At 39.7% G+C, this 23,652-nt stretch overlaps 1 protein-coding gene across 1 annotated transcript; it reads right to left on the bottom strand.

The window, feature by feature from the left end:
• Positions 1-1,369: 1,369 nt before the first annotated feature.
• On the bottom strand, positions 1,370-19,293 carry GATM (glycine amidinotransferase (L-arginine:glycine amidinotransferase)). The gene is made up of 9 exons (XM_006882942.1): positions 19,162-19,293; positions 17,356-17,574; positions 9,670-9,865; positions 7,845-8,035; positions 6,605-6,742; positions 6,297-6,461; positions 4,484-4,547; positions 3,907-4,023; positions 1,370-1,482 (listed from the first exon to the last, which is right to left on the bottom strand). The coding sequence occupies exons 1-9, from the start codon at positions 19,228-19,230 to the stop codon at positions 1,370-1,372; spliced, it is 1,272 nt and encodes a 423-aa protein (XP_006883004.1). The 5' UTR covers positions 19,231-19,293.
• Positions 19,294-23,652: the final 4,359 nt, after the last annotated feature.

The raw sequence follows: 23,652 nt of genomic DNA, 5'->3' as shown, positions 1-23,652 counted from the left end.
GTAATCGGGATGGGTGTGTCAGAGGCAGTGCGGTTGGCGCAGGATAGAGCAGGGTTTAGGGCTGTTGTGCATAGGGTCGCTATGAGTCGCAAACAACTCGACGGCACATAACAACAACAACAACAGAGGTGAAGATGTTGATTATTTCAGAGCATTAGAATCTTGTCCCATCTCAAGAACAACATTCCCAAAATTTACTTACACTTCGATTGATGACAAACTCTAATAAAATCCAATGTGGAAACAGAAGTTTTTATTAGAATAAAAATACATATATAATATCCAACATGACAATTATTTCACATCACATGGAGAGTTTTTTCCTCCAGTAGTGTTTTTAATGCTATTTATAGCGTATGCTTAAATAATTTGCACATCTGTAAACAAACTTCAGATTACTAAAGATGCAACATACCTATAAGATATTAAAAATCAAAATGTATGTATGGGAACTGATAGTTATATCCTATTGCACTAAATAGTTCTGTAGAATTTTGGAAGGAGAAAAAAAATTCACTTGAAATGAGGTAAGTTGTATGAAAAGGTTTTTAGTAGCAAATACCACCAACATTGAGATGAGAGTATTAAAGACATCATGGAAAACTCAGTTAAGTGTTTGCATATCTAGGTTATTTCTTAACAGTTAAAAATTACCAAAATTTCTTATTAGGAAAAGAGATAATTATGATTCTACTTCTGATCTGTGTACATTACACATCTCTCATTTAGAAAAGTGAAGTGCTGCAAACATTCACAACTCTACCAAATAGGAAGAAAAAAATATTAAGATTAGGACCAACATTTCAAGCTGCCTTTGGAAAAAAACATTAAACAACAGAGGTAGATGGTTAAACATTAGTGGCCAGCTTATGTGACTAATTTTTGCCTTGGTACACATTCACCCAATTTTTACACTTGAAGCCAAGTAGTAAATAACTTTAGAAGTAGAGAATAAGACCTAACACAGTTATTTTCCTTATGTCAAAGAAAAGTAATAAAAGTAAACTAGGCTTAACAGGGTCCCGCTGTTAGAGGCCCTGGTGGCACAGTGGTTGAAATGGTTGGCTGCTAACCAGAAGGTTGGTGGTTTGAACCTACCAGCCACTCTGTGAGGGAAAGACACAATAGTCTGTTTCCATAATGACTTACAGATGTGGAAACCCTCTGAGAAAGTTCTACTCTGTCCTATATGATCGTTATGAGTCAGATTGGATGGCATTGGGTTTGGTTGGTTTTGAAAGACCCCTGTGAAGGATATGATTGTTTAAAGCACTACAGTTCATGCACTTTTTAAAGCAGGAGAACGAACTTTGTTCCTAAGCTTCCTAGGTTTATTTGAGACTAAGCCACAGTCCCCAAGCAGGCCCTGTCAGTCAAAGTAAGACTGTAGGGTGCCTCGGCGGCGGACATCACAGGTCCAGCAGTGGAAGCCTCCTCCCAGGGAATTGGCGTGACGAATGTTGACTTTAATAGTGCCAATACCTGCATTGAAAGAGAAAGGTGTGGTTAATTACATGGACTGACCTGAAAAGTCTCCTATGGACTGTAAGTCGCCTGGTAGGCTTTCCATGCTTCCAACCCTTAAATCAGGGAGCTCTGGTGGCCTAGTGGATAAGGATCTGTGCTGCCAACCTAAAGGCAGGTGATTTGAATCTACAAGTGGCTTCAAGAGAGAGATGGACAATCTACTCCTGTGAGATTTACAGCCTCTGAAAACTCACTGGAGGGCCAGCTAAGAGTGGGATGAGACTCAATTACAATGAGTTGAGATGTTGAATCCTTCAATCCACTCCAATCCAGTCTTTTCTCTTTCAATTTAATTTCCTCTATTTGCTATGTGTTAGAGAGCTGGACAATGACTAGGGATGACAGAAGGAGAATTGATGCCTTTGAGCTGTGGTGCTGGAGAAGAGTATTGAATATACCATGGACTGCTAAGGATAACAAACAAGTTTGTCCTGGAGAGGGTGTAGCCAGGCTGCTCCTTGGAGGCAAGGATTCTGAGGCTCCATCTGACATACTTTGGACATGTTGCAAGGTAGGATCAATCCTTGGAGAAGGACGTCATACTTAGGAGGGTGGACAGACAGAACAGGAGAGGAAGACCCTCGATGAAATGATTGATTCAGTCACTGGGGTAATTGGGGTGGGTGTACGACAGCCCTAAACCCTGCTCTATCCTCTGCCAATCACACTGTCTCTGACACACCCATCCCGATTACCCCAGTGACTGAATCAATCCACCAAAGTTTATCTGATACAGATTTTTTTAAATGATTTTTTAATTTTAATTGTGATTTCAACAAAAGTTTACAGAAAAGTTAGATTTCCATTCATTCATTGTTGTACATGTAACCCCCCTCTCCCCCACTCCCCCCTCCAACAGTTAATTTTTAAAAAAAAATATTTCTTTATTGTTGCACAATTACCTACCTCTCCTCCCCTAGTCCTCTTTGCAGTGTACCTCTTCTCTGGGCTGCTGTTATACATATAACAGGTTGACTTTACCAGGCCACCTTAAGGTACCAATGGAACGAAGCTATTGTTTTAATGATGTGATGTTCATGGACCAATAATCCAGTATTAAGGTAGTAAGGAAGTAAAATAACAACAAAAACCCCCACAGCCTTGAGTCATTTTCAGCTCATTGCATCCCCATGTGTGTCAATGCAGAACAGGGTTTTAAGAGCTGTGATAGTACACAACCAGGCCTTTTTGGTGTGGTGCTACTGGTTATTCAAACCAGTCATCTTTCTGTTTGTAGCTGAGATCGAACTGTTTGTGCTACACAGGGAGTGTTTTAAGCTTCTTGTTGTATGCCACTTAATCAATTCCAACTAAAAGCCATTTCTTTATAAAACATATTCGAATTGTGCCATAGGATATCCTTGGCTGTGATCTTTATAGCACAGATTATCAGATTGTTTCTCCCAGGAGCAGCTGGTGGGTTCCAAACACCAGCCTTTTAATTAGCAACCAACCATTTAACAATTGCATCACCAAGGCTTCCTATTTTAGGCATAATGTGGTTAATTTAAAAAAAAAAAATAAAAACAACAACTACATAACAAAACCCCCCTATTCCCTTTCCTCAACCAGTGCTTGTTGCCATGGAGTCAAATTTGACTTATGACAATCCTCTGTGTTCAAGTAAAACTGAACTCAGAGTTTTTCCTATGGTTGATTTTTCAGGACTTGATTACCAGGCCTTTCTTCCTAGTCTGACTTAGTCTAGAAGCTCTACTTAAATCTGCTTCACATCATAGCGACATTCTGCTGACAGAAAGACTGTGGCTTTGCATGAAGTACTCTTATAAGCCCTTTGAAATAAGTGATGACTATAAAATTGCTTTTAAAAGACCATCAACAATTTTTTATTTGAGGAGAGGAAAATGTGCAACAATCAATGAATGAAAATCTAACCTATCTGTAAACCTTTGTTTTAAAATCATCATCATCATTTAAAAAGATGGGGAAATCACTTCAGCCCTCAAAATTCATGTTTTCATGAAAACAAAGTATCTTCTTGAAAAAGAAGACTCTGTTCAAGATCCATGTCTTACATGAAAAAAAAACAAACAAACAACTAAACAAACAACTTTTTATTTGGGGATGAGCAATCTATATTCTCATCTACAAAAGGTTCTCCACATATGTGCCTCAGGAGTTCAAACAACTCATGAAAGACTGAAAAACAATCTTGGTAGGTAAGGGATGTCTCAGTAGCACCATGTGCACCTCCAATCTTTAGTAAGTGTTAAAAAAAAATAAAATAGCAGATGGGTGTTTCTAAAATGAATGGTGAACTGGTTGGATAAACTATATATCACACTTAGTGTGCTCTTTATTGATTTCTTCTACATGAATATTGTCACTCATGACCAGTGTTTGATTTGTTGTACATACCCAGCTTTTCGAACATCTTTTGAATGGGGACTTCATTGGCGTCCACCATAACACGCTTTTCATCCAGCATTAGGACATTCATGGAAAGCCATTTGGATGACATCCAGAGCGGGTGATCTAAAAATAGTAACAACCATCATAGCTTATCTGTTTAATATCACTTTATTTAAAGGAAGAATCCACAAGTGAAGAATATTAAAATGATAGTCCACCTCTTTCAGTAGTTCATTTTCCTTGTGAATGCTTATTTTAATCTTAAGATAAATTTATCTATAAATATATCAATCAATACATATTCATTATACTGTTGGGATTGACCCTATTTTATTTTAAAACATCATTCATTTCTTTAACCAATGCTGTCTGATGATTTCTCCCTATCGTCTCACTTTCATTTTCTATAAACGAGGTTGTGAACACAAATTATGGTCCTATTGTATTATTCCCTGTTCCAAACAGCATTTCTGACTAGAAAAATGCTTTCTCTAAATTGTTAAAATATGAACTTCTCTCTGTAGGTAAAATATCTTTACTAAAGTAATTATTTTTGTCTACAAATATATAAAAGTAAGCATACCATCTGGGATGACTGGTATTGGAGGAGAAACTATAGTCCATCCTGCTTTTTTGAAAAGATCAATCTGCAAAACACACACAAACACAAACAGACGCTTAAATTTATTTATGCACTGTTTTTATCATTTTTGGTGTCTGATAGCTCTCATCATTTGTAGTTCTTTTTGAGAAGTTGTTTACTCAACAGCCAAAAATAAATAAAATTTCAAGACATTGGGATAATATTATTTGATATTTAGTATCTGAAAACCCACTTGAGGGTCAGCTATGAGTTGGTTCTGATTTGATGGCAGTGAGTTTTTATCTTTTTTTGTTGTTTCTGGCCCTTTAATGTAATTTTGGGCTGATATAAATTTGCTATGTAAATTTGGGCTTACTTTGAAATAACGGAATCAATCCCTATTTGCAACAAATTCTTCCTCACTATCACCTTTCCTTGCAGTATGTGCAGCCTTTGTATCACTGAAAAGGTTTCAGTGCACTTTTCTTGCACTTATCGAATCCACTGCCCTCCAGTTAATTCTGACTCTGAGCAACTCTGCAGGACTGAGTAGTGCTAACTCAGACGGTTTCCAAGGCTGTAAAACTCCATAGCAGCAGACTGCCAGATCTTTCTCCCACAGCGTGGCTGGTAGATCCAAACCCTTAACCTTTCTGGTTAAGCAGAGCACTGTAACCACTGCATCACCCAGGTTCCCTCTTTCACAAAACCCACCGGCATCAAGATGATTCTCACTTAGAATGACCCTTCATCAGGCTTTGGAGGCCCTTTAAGGGAGGAGATTGCCCAGCTTTCTTCTGTGGAGCAGCTATGGACTTTTTGGTGAGCAGTGCAAGACATAACACACTACACCACTAGCGCTCCTCCTTGTACTAAAGTAAAGCTAAATAAGAAGCATCCACATCTGTTCAGCTCTCCTACAAATTCTTAGAGTTAGGAATGTGGCTGTGCCACAGATAGTTTCCTAGAGAAACTGTCATTAAAGAAAATGAAGAGTTGTGGGTTTTGGTTTTTTTTTCTTTTTCTTTAGTTCTAAAAAAAAAAATTTAAAACATCTGTTGAGGTCAAAGCTCACAGTCCATCCACATAAACCTCCTTCAGTTTGCTCATTTCATGGGTCATTACTCTGTGTCTGAAACTGTGCTATAAAGGCAATGCAGACATGTGCTCCCACAGAACCACAATTGTCTTTGATAACCAACAACTCTTTCTCATTCCTGTGTGCACATTTTCACTGAGTATAATCAATAATTACCTTAAAATGAAAGGTGTACATAGTCTTTGTTATTGGACTGGAAAAATACAGAAGAGAAATGAAGTGGCATGGTACTGAAGACATGCTGTAGGCTAGGAAATGACACAAATGAACTTGCTATCCAATGGAAGGAAGAGAGCAGCAGGTAGAGGGAGGAGCTGCAGGCGATGGGGAGAAGCTCTGCTCCTCCCTGTAAAGTAGGGCTGGCAAGGGGGGCCAAACCCCCTGGAAAGCAAAGAAGACATCTGCTACCCAGTGGCACTGCCTGAGCTTGCAGGCGTCATCTTTACAACAGCATCATTCTGTTTGATTAATAGCATATCATCCTTGCCTCCTAAGAGCGCCCTGTCTGCACTTTCTTAAAGATGTAGTTGTTTGTTCTCTTGGCAGTCTATGAGATATTCAGTGCAGTCTATGAGATATTCAGTACTCTTCTCCAACACCACTGTTGGATTTGTCATTGGAAGCATACAGAGATCATTAAAATGCTTAAAGTAAAAGTGGCAATTGCTTCAGCTGCAAAATTCTTACTTTTGTAGAATCTAGGAACGTTCTTACCTGGTGACATGGTCTGTCAGGGTTGGAAAGCACAAGACCAGGTCCAATAATATTGAAGGTAGCATCAATATGCATCGGATTGGGATCTTTAAAGGAGACGATGTGCACTCTGTAGTCTGGCGCAAGGTGCCTACGCATCCATTCAATGCCTAGGTAGTTTGTAACCTGCAATGAAAAGACAGGTATGCATGATGACAATCTAGCGCTATGTCCATATACTGGAGGTATTAAGAATGAAAATATTTTCATTTAAAAATAGAAAATGCAGTAGTATATAGTGTGAAATTTCAGAGGCAGCCTTTTACAACCTGGCTTCTCTGTACAAAAATATCTCTCCCTGCTCGAATGAAGTCAGCAGCATCAAAGCATGGCTCGAATTCAGTCGTCACGAATTTTCCCTGAGCAGCCAATTTGTGCCTGTCTGCCACAGAATCGATGGGGTAATCCTAAATAGAGCAACAACAGACAAACAATGTATTGGGTACATGAGAAAATGATGATTTTTTTAAAAATGCATTCATTACTAAGAAAGTATGTTCCATTTCATCATTTGCATCAATACTACTACTCATCTCTAGATTAGAGTGTGCATAGGAAAGAAACAAACAAGCAAAGCTAACACAAAAATGAAAAAATGAGGCAGACCAGCGATTTTTGTGATATTCAGAAGCAAATGATATAAAGGCAGTATTTGATTTAAAAAATATTTCATCACCCATCCACTGATTTATGTAGCCATCTACGATATTGAAAGTCATCAGGATGAAGCCATTCTGCTTTTTTTAGAAAAGGAATTTGGTCCTGAGCCTAATGCACCATAAAATGAGATTCTGTGTATTCCTTGCCAAATCTGACTGGGCATGGTAGGATTAATTCATGACTTATTCCTGTCTTTAAACTTCTAGAAGAGATTTTTATTTTTAAAACTTTTTTTTTTCCCTGAACAGGGAGTGATGGACAAGATCTGATGGTGATTAATTTTATAAAAGATAATGCATGAGAATGATTGTATGAAACACTATGTGAAGGAAGACTAGTGTGAGAAACAATGTATACAAACTTTGTAAGAAAACCAAGAAAACAAAAACCAAAAAAAATTTTTTCTGTAAATTACATAATAAGCCACCAATACTTCATTTTATTATTAATTTTTTCCCCCTGTAGACCAAGTTGTTTTTCTAAATGAAGAGACTATACTTCAGTCTGGTGACTTTCCTGGTTTCTGTGTGTCCTTAGGGAAATTTTCTTTCCTGTGATGAAATGATACAATATTTCCACAGAAGGTTGTTGAAAGGAATAAAGAGAGTTGAGGATATAAATACAACCATGAACTAGGACCTCGTATATGCTATTATTGTTGTGAAGTTAACTATTTTAATCACAATATCATTTACTTTCTTTCATCATAAAACAATAATTTCAAAAAAAGTCAGCAGTGCTTTCAATTTCCAAAGTACATAACAGATACAAAGTGTCAGAGAATCTTGTCTAACCCTTTAAGGATTATTTAGAAAAAGTGTTCAAAACACTTGTTCGCTGGAGACTTACGTGATCATAAAGCTCATCAGCCATTGTGGGCTTAGGGGCGGTCGTCCACTTGGCGCCGCGGTGGAAGTAGTCCTTGATGATTGATCGGTATGCTCGGTACTCAAAGAAGCGCGAACGCCAGGCCATGGGGGCCTCGATAATCTCATTTCCCACAACCATCAGGATGTCTCGAGGCATCGCACTATATAAACCTGCAAGACCAGAAAGTTCCAGGGAAACCTCAATAATAATAATCTCTAACGGGTAACTATAAATAAAATCTGCTTGCTTTAAAAAAATCAATAAAGCAACCCCCACCCAAGCAGATATATGCATACCCATGTTTATCGCGGCTTTGTTCACAATAGCAAAGAGTTGGGGAAACAACCTAAGTACCCATCAACAAACGAATGGATAGTGAAGCTGTGGTATATTCACACAATGAAATACTACACTGCACTGAAAAACAAGGATCGTGTGCAATATTATTCAAAATGGGTGAGACCCTGGAGGACATTATGCTGAGCGAAATATCTGTCACAAAAGGTCAAATACTGCATAGTGCCGCTGTTGTAAAACACGACTGACATCGGGTTTGGATGGAGACTGAGAAAGATGGGATAAATTATGTATACAGCATTGAAACAGATGAGGGAGAAAACTGTGTCATGACAGGAGTGCAGAACGAAGGCTCCATAGTGGACTGGACTTGGGGGGAGGGACTGTATAACAATGAAAGAATTTTTCTTTTACTTTTCAAAGAGAAGAGCAAACTGGTGGGGAGGTTGGGCAGGGAGAAAAGTGCAACAATGAAGGAATGGAAATCCAAAATCTCTGTAAACTTTCATTCAAATGAATAATAATAATTAAAAATGGAAGAGAAAAAAATTACTAAAGCCTATTTCTCTGTATGTCTACTTATATTAAAACAGAAAAACATGAAATGATATACACTAGATTGTTAACATCAATTCTATAAGTATGAAATCAAGCATTAAAAAAGGAAAAAAGAACTGAAGCACTCAGAGATCTTGAGCCATCAAGTTTTCACGATTTGTAAGCTTGTTGCTTGATATGTAAACATGGAATACAAATAAGAGAATCAACCAAGAGAATAAAATAGTTGTGCTGCCAACCGAGAAACAGACAGTTCGAATCTACTAGCTGCTCCTTGGGAGAAAGATGGGCAGTCTCCTTCCATGTTTTTTACAGCCTCTTCATGGAGTATCAACATCACAAGGTAAAATCTGGACCAAGGATGATTTGTAGAACTATAAATTAGCACACTTAACCTAGACATCATAACAGTCTTGCAACACTAGCTATTAAAAAATAAAATGAGAGTGTCTCTGTTCCTCTCAATTTCTACTCTTAACACTGTTGTTATGTAAAGAAATCATTATAATTTTTAGGAAAGACTACTCTGGTCAAGGCAATGCCAGCTTTACAGTGGCATTCATAATGCATAGGGAGCCCTGGTGGCATAGCCCATTTCAGTTGTGCTGGGAGAAAGGTCAGAGGTTTGAGTCTCTGATGACTAAGACAAAGAAAGAGGGGCCGTTTCCACACACTCCCCCCCACCTCACCCCTGCCCCAATCCCTTGCTCTGGGGAAGCAACTTTGATTTTTTTTTTTTGTTTTTGTTTTTAAGGTATTCATTTTACTCATATAGAAAAGAACCAAACTTTTGTTTCTCAGTTTTATGAACTGTTTCTAAATAATCTTTAAAGTTTTGAAGGATTAGAAAAAGGAAAGAATCTCTGAGAAATTATCAGAGCTTTTCCCTTACACATTAGAAAAGAAACTAAAAAACTAAGACACCAAGAAATATCAAGGTAGTGTTTACCCGTAGACTCAAAATCAGGAGTTTTATATTTCAGTGACCAGTCAATAGGGTCAGGTCTTCTTACTGTCACTCCTTCCATCTTTAAAATATTGCACATTTCTTCAATTTCAGCAACAGCCTTTTTCACATGTTCTTTGGGAAAAAAATGGCCTCCATGCTTCTGGTAAAATGGCCAGTACTTCTCATATGTATTGGCCTAGAAGCAGAAGAAAGTAAATATTTAGAGACATGATTCTTAATGGATTCGAAAATAGAACAACTCTGAGGGAAAAATATGAGGCAGTTTGCTCCAGTAAAGGTTTGCAGCTTCAGAATTCCTGTTTTATCAGGGTTGTTAAGTGAGAATTGACTTGACAGCGGTGACATACTGTCTGTACCCAAACCATGGGCATACCAGAATTCTGTCTGGAAAACAGCACTTTGCAACACTTTGTGGGAGAAAAGGATACCACCCCTTTAAGATCTCAAGTATGTTTTGTTCTTCTTGGAAATGTATTATTAATCTCCCCATCCAATAGGATAACATTTGGCAAAAATACACAGCACTGTACATCTGCCTTTCACACTTGCTACTCTTTCATGAGTAGGAGTTCCGGTGGCCTAGAGGGTAAGAAGTTGTAGTGCTAACTCAAAGGCTGGCAGTTCAAATGCACCAGCTGCACCTTGGAGACATATGGGCAGTCTCTTCTGGTGCAATTTATTGCCTCTGAAAACCTGCTGGGGTTCTGATGTGGTTGGTGGCAATGAGTTAAGCTGAGTTTTTCCTTTCAATGTTTCTCTTCCCAGTTGCACTTTTCTCCCCAGAAAACACTCAACTCCTTCTGCGCAGACAGTGACCTAACAGACAAATCGACAAACCGCTAGTAGCTCTGAAAATATGCTTTACACTTTGAAAGTTTCCAGAGGATGGAAGCTTTTAAAATACAACTGAATTTAAAACTGCTGACTGCTTTAAAAAGGCTCAATCTGTCAAAAACTGCTGCTGCGCAAGAGCAGGCATAACAACTGTAAAAGGTTGACTTTTAAAAGAATAATCTGGAACTTTTTAGCCTGTGGCTAAACTCTCAATTTAAAGGAAGTGCATTAGGAAATGGAGATGATGCATACAGATGCAATTTATCAAGAGATGAAGACAACTCCAGTTGGAGGATCAAAACTCTTTAAACAGTCCCAAGGCCTGCCATCAAAAGATCGACGAAGCAGTGGACATCTGTAGACTTTAAGGAGCATCAATGTTCAAAGCAGGTGTTTGGCTTTTTTTTAAATGCTTATATCATTGAGAGTACCATGGACTGCTAGGAAAACAAACAGATTTGTCCTGGAAAGGGTTAAACCGGGTGGCTCCTTGGAGGCAAGGATTCTGAGGCTCTGTCCAACATACTTTGGGCATGTTGTAAGGAGAGACCAGTCCTTGGAGAGGAACATCATGCTTGGGAGGGTGGAGGGACAGTGCAGGAGAGGAAGGCCCTCTATGAGGTCGATTGATTTAGTGACTGGGATAATCGGGATGGGAGTGTCAGTGACAGTGTGATTGGCACAGGACAGAGCAGAGTTTAGGGTTGTTGTACATAGGGTCGCTATGAGTCGCAAGCGACTCGACGGCACACAACAACAACAACAACAACAACATATCATTGTTTGATGACCAGTCCTGATTGTGTCAGATAAGAGGGCTTACATACATCAGACAACTTTAGGAAGTGTTACATAGAAAAGAGATACTGGGATAGCATTTATTAGTTTGGTTCACTTTAGCTTTCATTTGATGCTTCCAGAAGTTCTGTGATATAGAGCAAATTCTTTTTCACAATTCTCATTTAATAACACTTTGACAAGGAAAGTACCTCTGGGCAACAACATGCACATTTGCTACCTGGACTAGTAGGACTAGAACTCATATCCTACGGTTCTACTACATCAAAGGACTTGGCTATATCTAAGAGAGATGCAAATCAAAACAACTATGAGATATCATCTCACCCCAGTAAGACAAGCCAAATTTAACAGAACAGCAAGCAACAAATGCTGGCGAGGTTATGGAGAAACTGGAACTCTTATTCACTGTTGGTGGGAGTATAAAATGGGACAACCACTGTGGAAAGCAGTGTGGTGCTTTCTCAAAAAGTTGCAAATAGAGATACCATTTGACCCAGCAATTCCACTACTGGGAATATACCCCAGAGAGACCATAACTGACATCCAAGCAGATACATGAACATCCATGTTTATCGCAGCTTTGTTCACAGTAGCAAGGAGTTGGAAACAACCTAAGTGCTCATCGACAAACGAATGGATAGAGAAGCTGTGGTCACCCTGGAGGACACTATGCTGAGTAAAATATCTCAGTCACAAAAGGACAAACACTTCATAGTGCTACTGTTGTCGAATGGGACTGACATCAGGGTTGGGGTAAGAATGAGAAAAACTGGATAAATTATATATACTGCATTGAAATGGATGAGGGAGAGAACAGTTTAAAAGCAATATATTATAGGGCATTATGATTATCATAAGAGTCCGGAATGAAGGTTGCAGAATGGAGTATACGCGGGGTAGGGTTCGGGGGCAGAGAGTGCAGAGGGATGAAGGAATTTTACTTTTCAAAGAGAAGATAGAATTGGGGGTGGGCGGGGAGAAAAGTGCAACAATGAATGAATGGAAATCCAAAATCTCTGTAAATGTTCATTGACATTAAAAAAAAAAAAGGACTTGGCTATATTCTACTGGTTTGAAAGGGTTGATTTTTGTTGTTTGGTTGTTTTGGTTTTTTTTTTTTCATTTGATGTGTAAACATTTAAAACTATAATTGTTTCACATGGTTCTTACCAATGATTATGCTAATCTCAAGTGGACTAAGTGTCTAGATGTCTAACTTTTCAATGTCACAGACAGCATCTTGTCTAGATTTTGTGTCTGTACTTTTCTTTTCACCTGTGTCTGGTAAATATCAAATGCAAGGAAGAATACTTGCCTCTTGCTGCCTCACTATATGTCCACATCATTTAACCTGGGGCATAAGAAATGAAAAAGTTGGAAAAGAGTACTCCAGCAAGCACTCGGGATGCCAGCAAAACTAGAAAACAAGTGTTGGGAAATTAAGGCCCAGGAGCCAAATTTGGTTCGCTGCCTATTTTTGTAAACAAAGGTTTTTCTGGGGAGGATGCAGACATGACTATTTGTTTACATATTATCTATAAGTACTTTTTGCTATAATGAAGGAATTGCAATCAAGGCCTACTTTCTGAAAACCCTAAAATATTTACTATCTGGTCTGATACAAAAAAATGTAACTGATCCTGTTCTCAGTCATTAGTTGTTTTATTTTTGAAGATCTATAGGCAGTGGTTAAGAAGCTGTGTTGCAATTCTGAAGGCCCCTGGTTTGAATCCACCAGCTGCTCCAGTGGATAAAGATGAACAATCTCCTCTCATGTGTTGAACTGCTGAACAGCTTCTGAAAACCCACCAGAGTGTCAGTTATGGGATGGCTCCAACTTGATGGAACACAACAACAGCATAGGCAAACAGTGGACTAAATTTCTGGCTCATGAACAATTTTATAAAAATTAAATATCTGAGAATCTTTTAAAACTCAATTCATACTTTTGAGGATGGAGGAGAGGCTGTTTTCTGCTGCTAACAAGTCCTGCAACTGTTACCAGAAAGAGAGGATAATAATGACTCTTTATATTCCTCTCAGACACATCCTGGTACCATGCACCATTCAGCATTTCCTCCTTCTAATGCCAGGCACATCTCTTCTAATCCACTAGAGGACAAGCAGTCTTTGAAAATGTAACACTGGGGTTACAGCAGATGGACAACTATATTGTACAGACTGAAACATTCCCAAGTATTCTGCATGCCTGTTTGTGCAGACTAAAGCTTGTCTCGATAAAGTAAACTTTGCTGGGAGAAGAAAATTATTTAAACAAGTGTGAGTGTTCTTTGTATAGTCTATAATCTGTCAACGGATGGACAAAGTCCAAGGGATCAAAGCACAGCAACATTTTCCACAAGTGGGACACTGTTTACAGTTCCTTTAGAACCCTGTTTAAATTTGAGTTGGCAGTCTTCACCAAGTGTCTGAGCTCAAGAACACTATCTTAGCATGTTATCTTTAATAAACTTCTATAGAGACGATGCATTCCTTGAAACTACAGGCTTCTGGAGGCTGCACTCCTTCAGGGGAGTTTGCCAAATGAATTGTAAGTGCTGTTTTTAAAGGCTAAGATATTTCAATAGACTCTTACTCTGTTTATTCAGTTGTAAACATAATACTACATCGACCTTGATTAGTCTTGTATTTTATAAAAAGATTATTTGTTTTAAAAAAGACAACACCAAAACATAAAGTACATACTTGATAGCAAGTATGCATTGTTTTGTGAAAAAAAAGCCATACAATTTTTAAAAACTGTGCTTCCTGACAAATACATTTATTTTCTCGAAATTTCTTTAGTACCTGTATCTTATGTTGTAATTGTCTAGTAAGACAGTTAACTATATTATCTATTATTATTCTCAAACTTACTGGTTCATCATTTTTATCCAACTAAAAGACAAGGCCTTCTCTTACAGGAGGTATAAATCACTTGGATTTCTATTCATGGCTTGGTATCTGAGGGAGATTTGTTCCAGGATTCCCTCAAGTACCCAAACCCACACATGCTAAAATTCCTTATAGAAAAGAGGGTAATGTTTGCATATGTCCTATACACATCCTCTGTATACTTTAAACAGTTCTAGATTATTTATAATATTTAATACAATGTAATTTAGCACATCCTGCTCCCTCTTAGCCTTTGAGAGATTGCTTTTACCACCAATTAATTGCTTCCTCACCATCCTTTCCCCTTATTCCAGAACATTTTCAATCCAAGAGTGACTTGGATACAGAACCCCTGGATATGGAGGGGTATGGAGAGCGCTAACTGTACTCTCCCTCCCTCTCAATACGTTGCATAGTATGTGGCCCCAAACAAAAAGAACCTTAAAATGAAATACTGCTAATGCTACTGATATCTACCACCATTATTTTTCCAGTGTACCTTGGTAAACAGGATGTATAAAATTATAATTATTGTAGTGAAGTTCTTCAAAATATTTAACAAGTTTTTATCTTCATATTTAATCCTGTTAGGCAGATCCAGAACCTCTTAGAACAAGCATTCCCTGGATTATGAGAGGCTCTACCCCTAAATTTTTTTTAAATGGAATTTGTACACAAGTTGGAGCTTGAGATATAGTTTGATACCAGTTTGTCAAATGTTTGCCTTTTATATTGCATACAGTGTACATTTCTACAAAACATGGGAGAAACAGATATACTAAGGCATCTTTAACATAACAATATAGTAATAATTATAATGTTTTGATGTGTGGTATAATGCACAATTAGGTAATTACAAACTGTTCTATGTACCTCACATTTTTTTAAAAATATGGAACGCTTCACGAATTTGCCTGTCATCCTTGCGCAGGGGCCATGCTAATCTTCTCTGTATCGTTTCAATTTTAGTATATGTGCTGCTGAAGCGAGCACGTACCTCACATTTTTAATGGGCTTTATATGGGCTGGTTTGGAATTAGTATGTATGTTGAGTTTAAACTGGGCACTGCCTGTATCTTCATTTTACTGGGGCTCAGAAATGTATAAAAATCTTACAGAAACAAGGTTATTAACTTACAAACAGCTTATTAACTGAGACCAGTTATCAAGCTTTTATCAAATACCTAATTCCGTTCAGGTCTCCTGACTTTAGCATGGTATACTTTCCACCAGACCATAAAACTACAAAGTCTAAAGTCATAGATCAAGTGACAAAGAAAAGAAACTAATGTCTGGAGATTCTGATTCTTTAAAATACAGTCTAAAAGTCAACTATTTAAAGACAGATCAAAGTAAAACTACTGCCTGAAATTTAGTTTCACCCAGTTGAAAATGGTTAGTAGATGAGGCAGCTTCTTTTGAAGAAAATATTTACAAAGACCACACCTTTTTCAAATACATAGATGGTATATGTATGATGTTGGTGAATCCATTTATAGATTTCCAAATATCAGAACCAAAGGAAATTTCAGAATAATTATAATATCTTCCTATTCTTCTGTCTACAAGGTCTAACTCAAGAATCATTTCCTTCTACTAATTTTACCACTTCTTTCTCTTTATCTGTAGAGGCACTTCAGTGCAACACTTTGCCAGGTGTTGGACATAACACATTTAATATTAGCCTTTGTTTCTGGGTTTCTATCACATCTCTCCAAATAGAAATAAAATTTCTCTCTACCTGTAGAGCCCCTGGTACTTGATAGGCAACATTTCTGAGGATGAGGATAATAATTAAAAAATTTATTTCCTTAAGGCACATTAGGACTAAAAATGAAATTATTCAAGAAAAATGTTAAGTATATTTAAGGTAGACCTGGGAATCATTATTAATGGTACTCCCTTAGATACTAGTGGCTTTCCCTTTTAGGGACCTGTGGCTGTATACAATGTGAACACCAGTCCATAGAGGCCTGGGCAACATGAATGTTATAAAGAACATTATATGTTAATATAAAGGAGATACCACTTGTCACCATAGAAATCTTAGAAGGCTTTGTGAAAGGCAGAGTGACGTTGTGGTAAGAGTGGTGGGTTTTAAACTGCAGATAAGAAGGGTAAAGAGGGATAAATGGAATAAATATAGGTGGAAGCAAAGGCTTGTTGAGGAACAATGGATCATTCTGTGTGGCTGTTTATATGGTTATCTTGTAAAATTTGAGCTAAAAATCAGGATGAAAGAAAGACTCAAAACATGAATAAGCATCTGCTAACTGGTTATACTAACACATCTTTAAGATATGCCAGGATTAAAATGGGGAGTTCCAGAAGTAGAGCCAGATTGTGGAGATACTGTACTACCATGGGGACTTCTTCCTAAGCAGTGGTGGACTGACAAAGTAGAGGAGTGATGAACAGAGTCAGGTGAATAATATCAAATTTGACTTTATATCATCATTCTGGTAACAGCTGGAAGGAGATGTGGAGACAGAAACCAAGGGGAAAGACATGCTGGAGCCCAGCAGAAGATGAGATCCTGACTGTCCATGGAGGAAAGGCAAGTAATAAAAATAAGATCCATTTTGACAAAAGATTTGTTATATCTTGGAGACTAGATTGGGTGAAGTTACCTAAAAAGAAACCAAAGCTACTTTTCTGGCATTTTAGTTAAAAAGTGAAATACATGAAAAAGAAGAGTCTGGTTTGGTAGGATAGCGGGCAGTCCAATTCTCGATGTGTCAAGTCCAACGTCACATGGCACATCTAGTAAGGAGTTTAACATGCTGATCTAGATGGAGTTGAGGAAAAAGATCCAGACTGGAGTGGAGGTGGGAGCAGAAGCTGTGGGGATGGCTAAGAGAAGAAGGGCCAAAGCCAAAATTCAATGCCACATTATAGACAGTTAAAGAAACTCTGAGGAACTGTGAAAGAACTTACACATTCATAAAAGGTCTCTCGGAATCCAAGGGAAAGTTTCAAGAAGGAAGGAATTGTTACTTGTGTAAACAGGTCAGATAAGGAAACTACTCACTGCATTTGGGACGGTAAAAAAGAGTTCCAGATAAGGGTGAAGGCAGAGGCAGACTGCAGAGGGTAAGGAGTGAAACTATATCCAGACACATAGTTTTGTTTTACCTTCACCTCCACAGTGAATGGTGGGACACACGCGTTTTCTGCTCTGCCCACAATCACTTCCTCTAAGGGGTCCCATTCGTTGTAAGAAGAGACAGGGCAGTCCTTGGGAAGAGGATCAGTGGCCTTGTCATCAGCTGCACAGGAGTTCTGGGAGGAAGCTGTAGCTGCCTGGGTGCTCTGGAAAGTTCGCTGCACCCATCCTGTTAAGTTTCTTCCAAGCTTTTGAAAACAAAGAGAGGGTTATTTGTAGTCTTGTACAGTATTTGGGGAGGGAAGAAATGGAGGTGAAGAGAAAATTCAGAATAATATAGTCAGACATCTGTAGGAGAGTAAAATAAAAATGTTAACGGCAATATAGGTGGCTGGGGGGGAGGTTGCAGGTGATATCTACTTTCTTACTGTTCATCTGGTTTTTTCCAAGTATGTATTAGATAGGGAACTCTAATAACGTAGTCAGTAACGAGTTGCACTGCTAACCCAAAGCCTCCGTCTCCAGCTGTTTGAATCTATCAGCTGCCTACAAGGAAAAAGAGAGGTAGTCTCCTCCCAGGTGGAATAGATTCCTATAGTGAGTTGATGTGTTAATTTGTAGAATTCTCTAACACCTCTCAGATTTTTGGCCCCAGTGACCACATTGATGATCACAGAATGGGTTTCTGCAATCAAGCTTTCATGAAGTTTCCAGCAGCTTTTTCACAGATCCTCTTCCTAGAAAAACCCAGAAAACTACTTCAGTCTCTCTTCTCCTTTTAGTAACAAAGCTACCAATAATATGGGGTTTTGGTTTGGTATTTTTTGTAAAGGAAAACATGGGGAGCATTTCAAAAGGACTCTATCTTTTGGAATAATCAGTTTCATCAAGTGGACACACACTTTGCATTATTTGGCACCTCAATTTTGAGTGACCACTGTTCCATTTTACAGATAGTCTAATGCTGGCACAAATTTAAACAATTAAAAAAGAACTCTAAGAACTTCTAAAGAGCTCTTAAAAAGGCAAGGCCTATAAATAAAAAATAAGTAGAATTCCTCATCCACTAGAGCACGACTCATCCACTCTCCCCAATCTCGGTCCTACACAGCTAAATCTCAGGAAAGGAGTAGGAGGGAAGCTGGGGTGCAACTAAAGGGAGTGAGCGAGCGAGCAGGTGACAGCTGCTTTGCACCAGTTGTTGGAAATCAAAGTGCAGGAGCTATTCCTGTCTGAGCAAGGGAGGGTCTGCAAGCGCGTGCAGGGAAACCAGGGCGGGACCAGGCAGACACTCTTGGCTTAGACTGAACTCCCTCCAACACCTCTTATGTCTCACAACTCCATATTACACTTGGCAGGCCCACATGCTCTCCCAATTCCTCCACCTCATTTTCATTTCCCGTAAACCCTCAACTCTAAAAGCCACCTTGGACACTCACTGAACTAGAGGCTAATAACAGCACGCTTTTCCTAATTACTGTCACTGGTCACCCCCACGCCCACCCCCAACCCAGGAGGAGAAGCTCCGCCGTGTAAACCGTGATTTGGTTGCCTGGGGTGGTGCACCCTGCACAGTGTCGCCCTCGGCCTAAGCGTGCAGGAAGCCACCGTGTCCATGGGTGGGGCAGCAAAGCACGACCCCCCCCCCCGTACCTCCCCCTCCCCCGACCCGGTCCAGTTCCCCAGAACCAGCGCAGGTCTTTCTGAGCTTGCACGGGGGACTGGAGATTTTCATGCAATTTCAATTTGAGAAAGGTAGGAAGCGCCACGGCTCAGTGAGAGCTCAGGGGCTGGGCTCCGCGCGCGCAGCCGGGCGAGGCGCACGGCGCACGCACCCGAGACCCGATGTAGTGCACCGCCTCAGCACCGCGGCTCCCACCGCGCAGACACCGCACCCGCAGCATCGCCAGGCGCCTGCTGCTCCACGAGTGGAATGTGTTGGCTCCGCGCAGGTCCGTCCAAGCCTGTCGAGGGCGTGCGCAGAGCGGGTCCCCAACAGTGCCGCCTGCAGCCTTTTGTAGGCGCGCTCCGCCTACGCCACCCCCGACGCCCCATTGGCTGCCGGGAACAGGTGGCGAGGCCGGCGGAGCCGGGGCTGTAGGCCAAACCGCCCGGAATTAGGACCGCCTGCAGGTCAAAGCCAGGCGCTTCCTCTCCATCTGCTGCCCATTCATGGACGCTTCTGCTGCGTTCAGCCAAGCCTTCCCCAATTCCGCAAAGGGAAACCCAATAGTGTTTCAGGGACAGAGAGGAAGGCGCGACTTCTGATAAAGTAATATAATATTTTATAAGCTAAGCAGGAATCCAGCCATACTTGTAAATTCACATAATAGGCACTGATCCAGCCTTCTCATTTTACAGTTAACAAAACGATCTAAGGTGACTTAGGGCACCACGCGCTGAGACAGGGAGAGGTGGGTGGAAATTGTCCAATTCTGGTCCTCTGACGCCCACGGTGCTTTGGTAGCCTGGTGGATTGTAAGTGTCACAGCCTAGCCAAAGGCAAACGGTTCGAATCCTGGAGAAAGATGGACATTCTCCTCTCTTGTGACTCCCTTTGGGCACCCTCTGGAGGGTCAGCTATGAGACCGTTCCGCCTCCACGGCAATGAGAGGGTTCGTGATAGAAGCTGGACGCTTTACTGGTGAAATTCATAGGGAATTGCCCTGCTAATGGAAGGTGACACCTCTCTGGTGATTTAAATCTATCAGCAACTACTCGGGGGAGGAAGAGGGTGAGGAAAGAAATCCAGTGGTGGGAGGGCAGCTATAAATCTATTCCAGTTCCCCCACCATGAATGAATGACTCCAGCAGGTTGGATATTCTTTGGAAAATTTGTCATTTCTAATGCTCTTTGGGCGTGTGCCAAAAGATTAATTGAAACATTCAGTCATGAAAATAGAGACAAATGTGGGCCAAATGCATGACTTCTGACAAAATAACATTTTATATATAAAATATAAGGGAGGGCTAAAGTCAACTTTAGGGAGTTCTAAGTGACCTAATGGGTAAGGAGCTATGCTGCTAGGCAAAGGCAAGTAATTTGAGTCCACCAGCTGCTCCTCAGGAGATGGGCAATCTCCTTGTGAGTGAATAACTTTGCCTCTGAAACTCACTGGAGGGTCAGCCATGAGTCAGTTCCAACTCGATGGTTGTTGCTGTTGATTGTCGTGGAGTTGAGCAGACTCCATGAACAAAAGACCTAATGCCTTTCCATAACTATCGTCGTTTCTCCGAGTTCATAAGAGTTTCCATAGGCATGTGGTTTAGGAAGAGCATGCCACTCCTGCTTCCAAACCTGTTTTACAGCTGAGAGCTCCACCAAACACTGTCCACATTAGGAAACCATTAAGGCATTTCACACCCCAATGACACAAGGTTCGACATCACAGCAAACCTAGATAACCTCAGTAGAGCATATTGACAGAGTGATGTACAAAGTGGAAGAATATTCCTCCAAAATATAACAACACTTTTCTCACTTAGTAGTAGTTAAGTGTTGTCAGGTCAAATACAACTCATAGCGACCTTACGAACAAAATAAAATAGTACATAACAAAAATAGGAGAGTCCTTAAGTGGTTCTAATTGTTAACTGGCTTGCTAACTGAAGAGATTAGAAATTACTCAGAGGCACCTTAGAAGAAAGGCCTGGCAATCTATTTCTGAAAAATCAGCAATTGAAATCCTATAAAGCACAGTTCAACCCTGAGGCACATGAAGTTTTCATGATTTGTAATCAACTCAACAGCAACTGTTGTTTTTTAAGCAATACAGAAGTCCCCAAATGTAATAAGGTAAAAGTAGTCAGCAAGTCTAGTTCTATGTCTTAGCTCTGCTACTAACCTGGTATCACCTCCTTCCTTTTCACTCTAGAAAGTTTTGGGAGTTTTTTTAAAATGAAAAATTTTTAAAGTACCTTTTACACAACAATATAAAGCAATTATTTTGAGCAAGGACTATTCAAAGGCAGTTGACTGTGTTGATCACAACAAATTGTGGCTAACCTTGAGAAGAATGGGAATCCCAGAACATGTAATTGTGCTTATGAGAAACCTATATTTGGACCAGGAAGCAGTTTTCAGGATGGTTCAAATTCAGAAAAGGTGTACATTAGGGATGCATCCTATCTCCATAACTTTTCAATCTATATGAAGAACAGATCATTCGGGAGGCTAGATTTTATGAGCAAGAATGTGGCATCAGGATTGGAGGAAGACTCAACAACAACCTTGCTTGCTGAAACTGAGGAGCACTTGAGGTATTTGCTGCAGAAGGTCAAGGACTGCAGCCTTCAATATGGATTGAAGCTCAACATCCAGAAAACAAAGATTCTCACCACTGGCCGATAGGCACCATCATAGCAGAGAAGTGATTGAGATTGTTAACAACTTCAGTTTGCTTGGCTCCAAATTAACACTCTCGGTACCAGTAGCCAGGAAATCAAAATACAAATTGCATTGGGGAAGTCTGCTTTCAGGGACCTCTCCAAAGTTCTAAGGAGTCATTGTGACTCATTGAGACCCTATGTACAATTAGCTCTGAACGCTGACCTATCCTGAGCCAATCTTACTGTCTCTGACACACTTACTCCCATTATTCCAGTTATTGGGTCAATCCATCTCATCTGGGGTCTTACTCTCCTGTGCTGACCCTCCACCTTTCCTAGCATGATGTCTTTCCCCAAGGACTGGTCCCTCTAACCACGTGCCCAAAGTATATGAGATGGAGCATGTACTTCAGAGACTAAGGTGTGCCAGATCCAAGCCGTGGTCTTTGCAATTACTTGTTATGCATCAGAAAGCTGGACAATTAGATGACGGATTGATGCTTTTGAGTAGTGGTGTTGGAGATGAGTGTTGAACAAACCAGGGACTGTCAAGAGAATAAACATGTCTGTCCTACAGAGGGTGAAACCAAGTTGCTCCTTGGAGGCAAGGATTTTGAAGCTCCATCTCACATTCTTTGGGCATGTGGCCAGAGAGACCAGTCCTTGGAGAAAGACATCATTCTAGGATAAGTGGACAGTGCAGAAGGAAAATACCCTAGATGAGAGGGATTGATCTAGTAACTGGAATAATGGGATAAGTCTGTCAGAGACAGTGAGTTTGGCTCAGGATAGGACAGGGTTCAGAGCTATTGTACACAAGGTCACTATGCATCGCAAGTGACTCAATGGCACGTAACAACAACAGGTGCAAAGAGCTCTGGTAGCCTAGCCAGTAGGATGTTGTGCTGCTAACCCAAAGGCTATGTATTTCCAAAGGTTTGAATCCACCTTCAGTAATCTCCTCCCCTACAATTGACAGTCTCTTGAAAACTCACTGGAGGATCTGCTATGAGTCAGTTCTGACTCAAAGGCAATGAGATTGAGTTTGTTTTTGTTTTTTGAGTAGATGTAAAAGAGAGTAAGAGAAGAAAGAATAGTGATAGAAGCATGGCAAGGGATTCTGCTTTACAATTTCTCCCTCATCACTTCTGATTTGGGGATATTGCCCAACAGAACTTTTCAAATGTATCACTGGATGAACAAAATGAACAACAAATGAGGCAATTGTGAGACTTCATTGTTCCATTATCTTGACTGAGATCAGAATTCTTGGAAACAATATGGAGCAATCATAAGGTATTCATAGAATCTAGAGGTTTATGTATTCTGTCCAAATATCAAACAAACAAAACAGCATAGCATGCAAACACACAAAATAAATTATGTTAACCACTGGCAGAAGTCACCCATTTGAACACAGATTTATAGCTATAGATTAAGGGCCAAGATAGTTAAAATTCAGCCAGAAAAAAGATGATGATATTGCCCAAGTGAAAACAAGGTGACTAGTATATAATAAAAAGTTACAATTCTTTAAAAAAGTGTTATTTGCCTGAGCAAGGATGAGACACAAATTCATGAAGCGTTCCATATTTTTATGTTAATTAATAAAAGCTGAATCATTTTGTAGCAGGAAAAAAAAGTGTTATTTGGACTGAATCATTAAAATATCTCTGAAAGGATATAAAAGACCGTGGTGGCAGGGGAACAGTGGTGAGAGGGAGATTTTTCTCACTATACCCTACTGTACTTTGAACATGTGAATAATGATAATAAAATATTAACATTATTTAAATAACATTACATAAAGGAATAAAATATGAAAGACTATACTCATAGAATATAATTTTTTAAAAGGGAGTGAGATTGTACAACCTATTGGTCATCTAGATCTATCTAAGGTAAAACCTATTCAGGGCAAGAGTACTGCCATGATGATATGTCTCTTAAGACTCTCCACCTTCTACACTTCCCAGGCCCCTAAGCAGCTTTCTCAT

The sequence above is a fragment of the Elephantulus edwardii genome, unplaced genomic scaffold (assembly GCF_000299155.1).
Source record: "Elephantulus edwardii isolate Elephantulus edwardi_28Jun2011 unplaced genomic scaffold, EleEdw1.0 scaffold00026, whole genome shotgun sequence".
NCBI classification, from domain to species: Eukaryota; Metazoa; Chordata; class Mammalia; order Macroscelidea; family Macroscelididae; genus Elephantulus; species Elephantulus edwardii.
Note: the sequence above shows the minus strand (reverse complement) of the source record. Positions and strands in the feature narration are given on the sequence as shown.

Excerpts from the sequence above, each read along its gene's own strand:
- GATM (XM_006882942.1), bottom strand. The coding sequence starts at position 19,230 with ATGCTGCGGGTGCGGTGTCTGCGCGGTGGGAGCCGCGGTGCTGAGGCG. Across the intron at positions 17,575-19,161 it reads TGCACTACATCGGGTCTCGG|CTTGGAAGAAACTTAACAGG; the intron begins GTGCGTGCGCCG and ends TGTTTTCAAAAG. Across the intron at positions 8,036-9,669 it reads TCCTGATTTTGAGTCTACGG|GTTTATATAGTGCGATGCCT; the intron begins GTAAACACTACC and ends CTGGTCTTGCAG.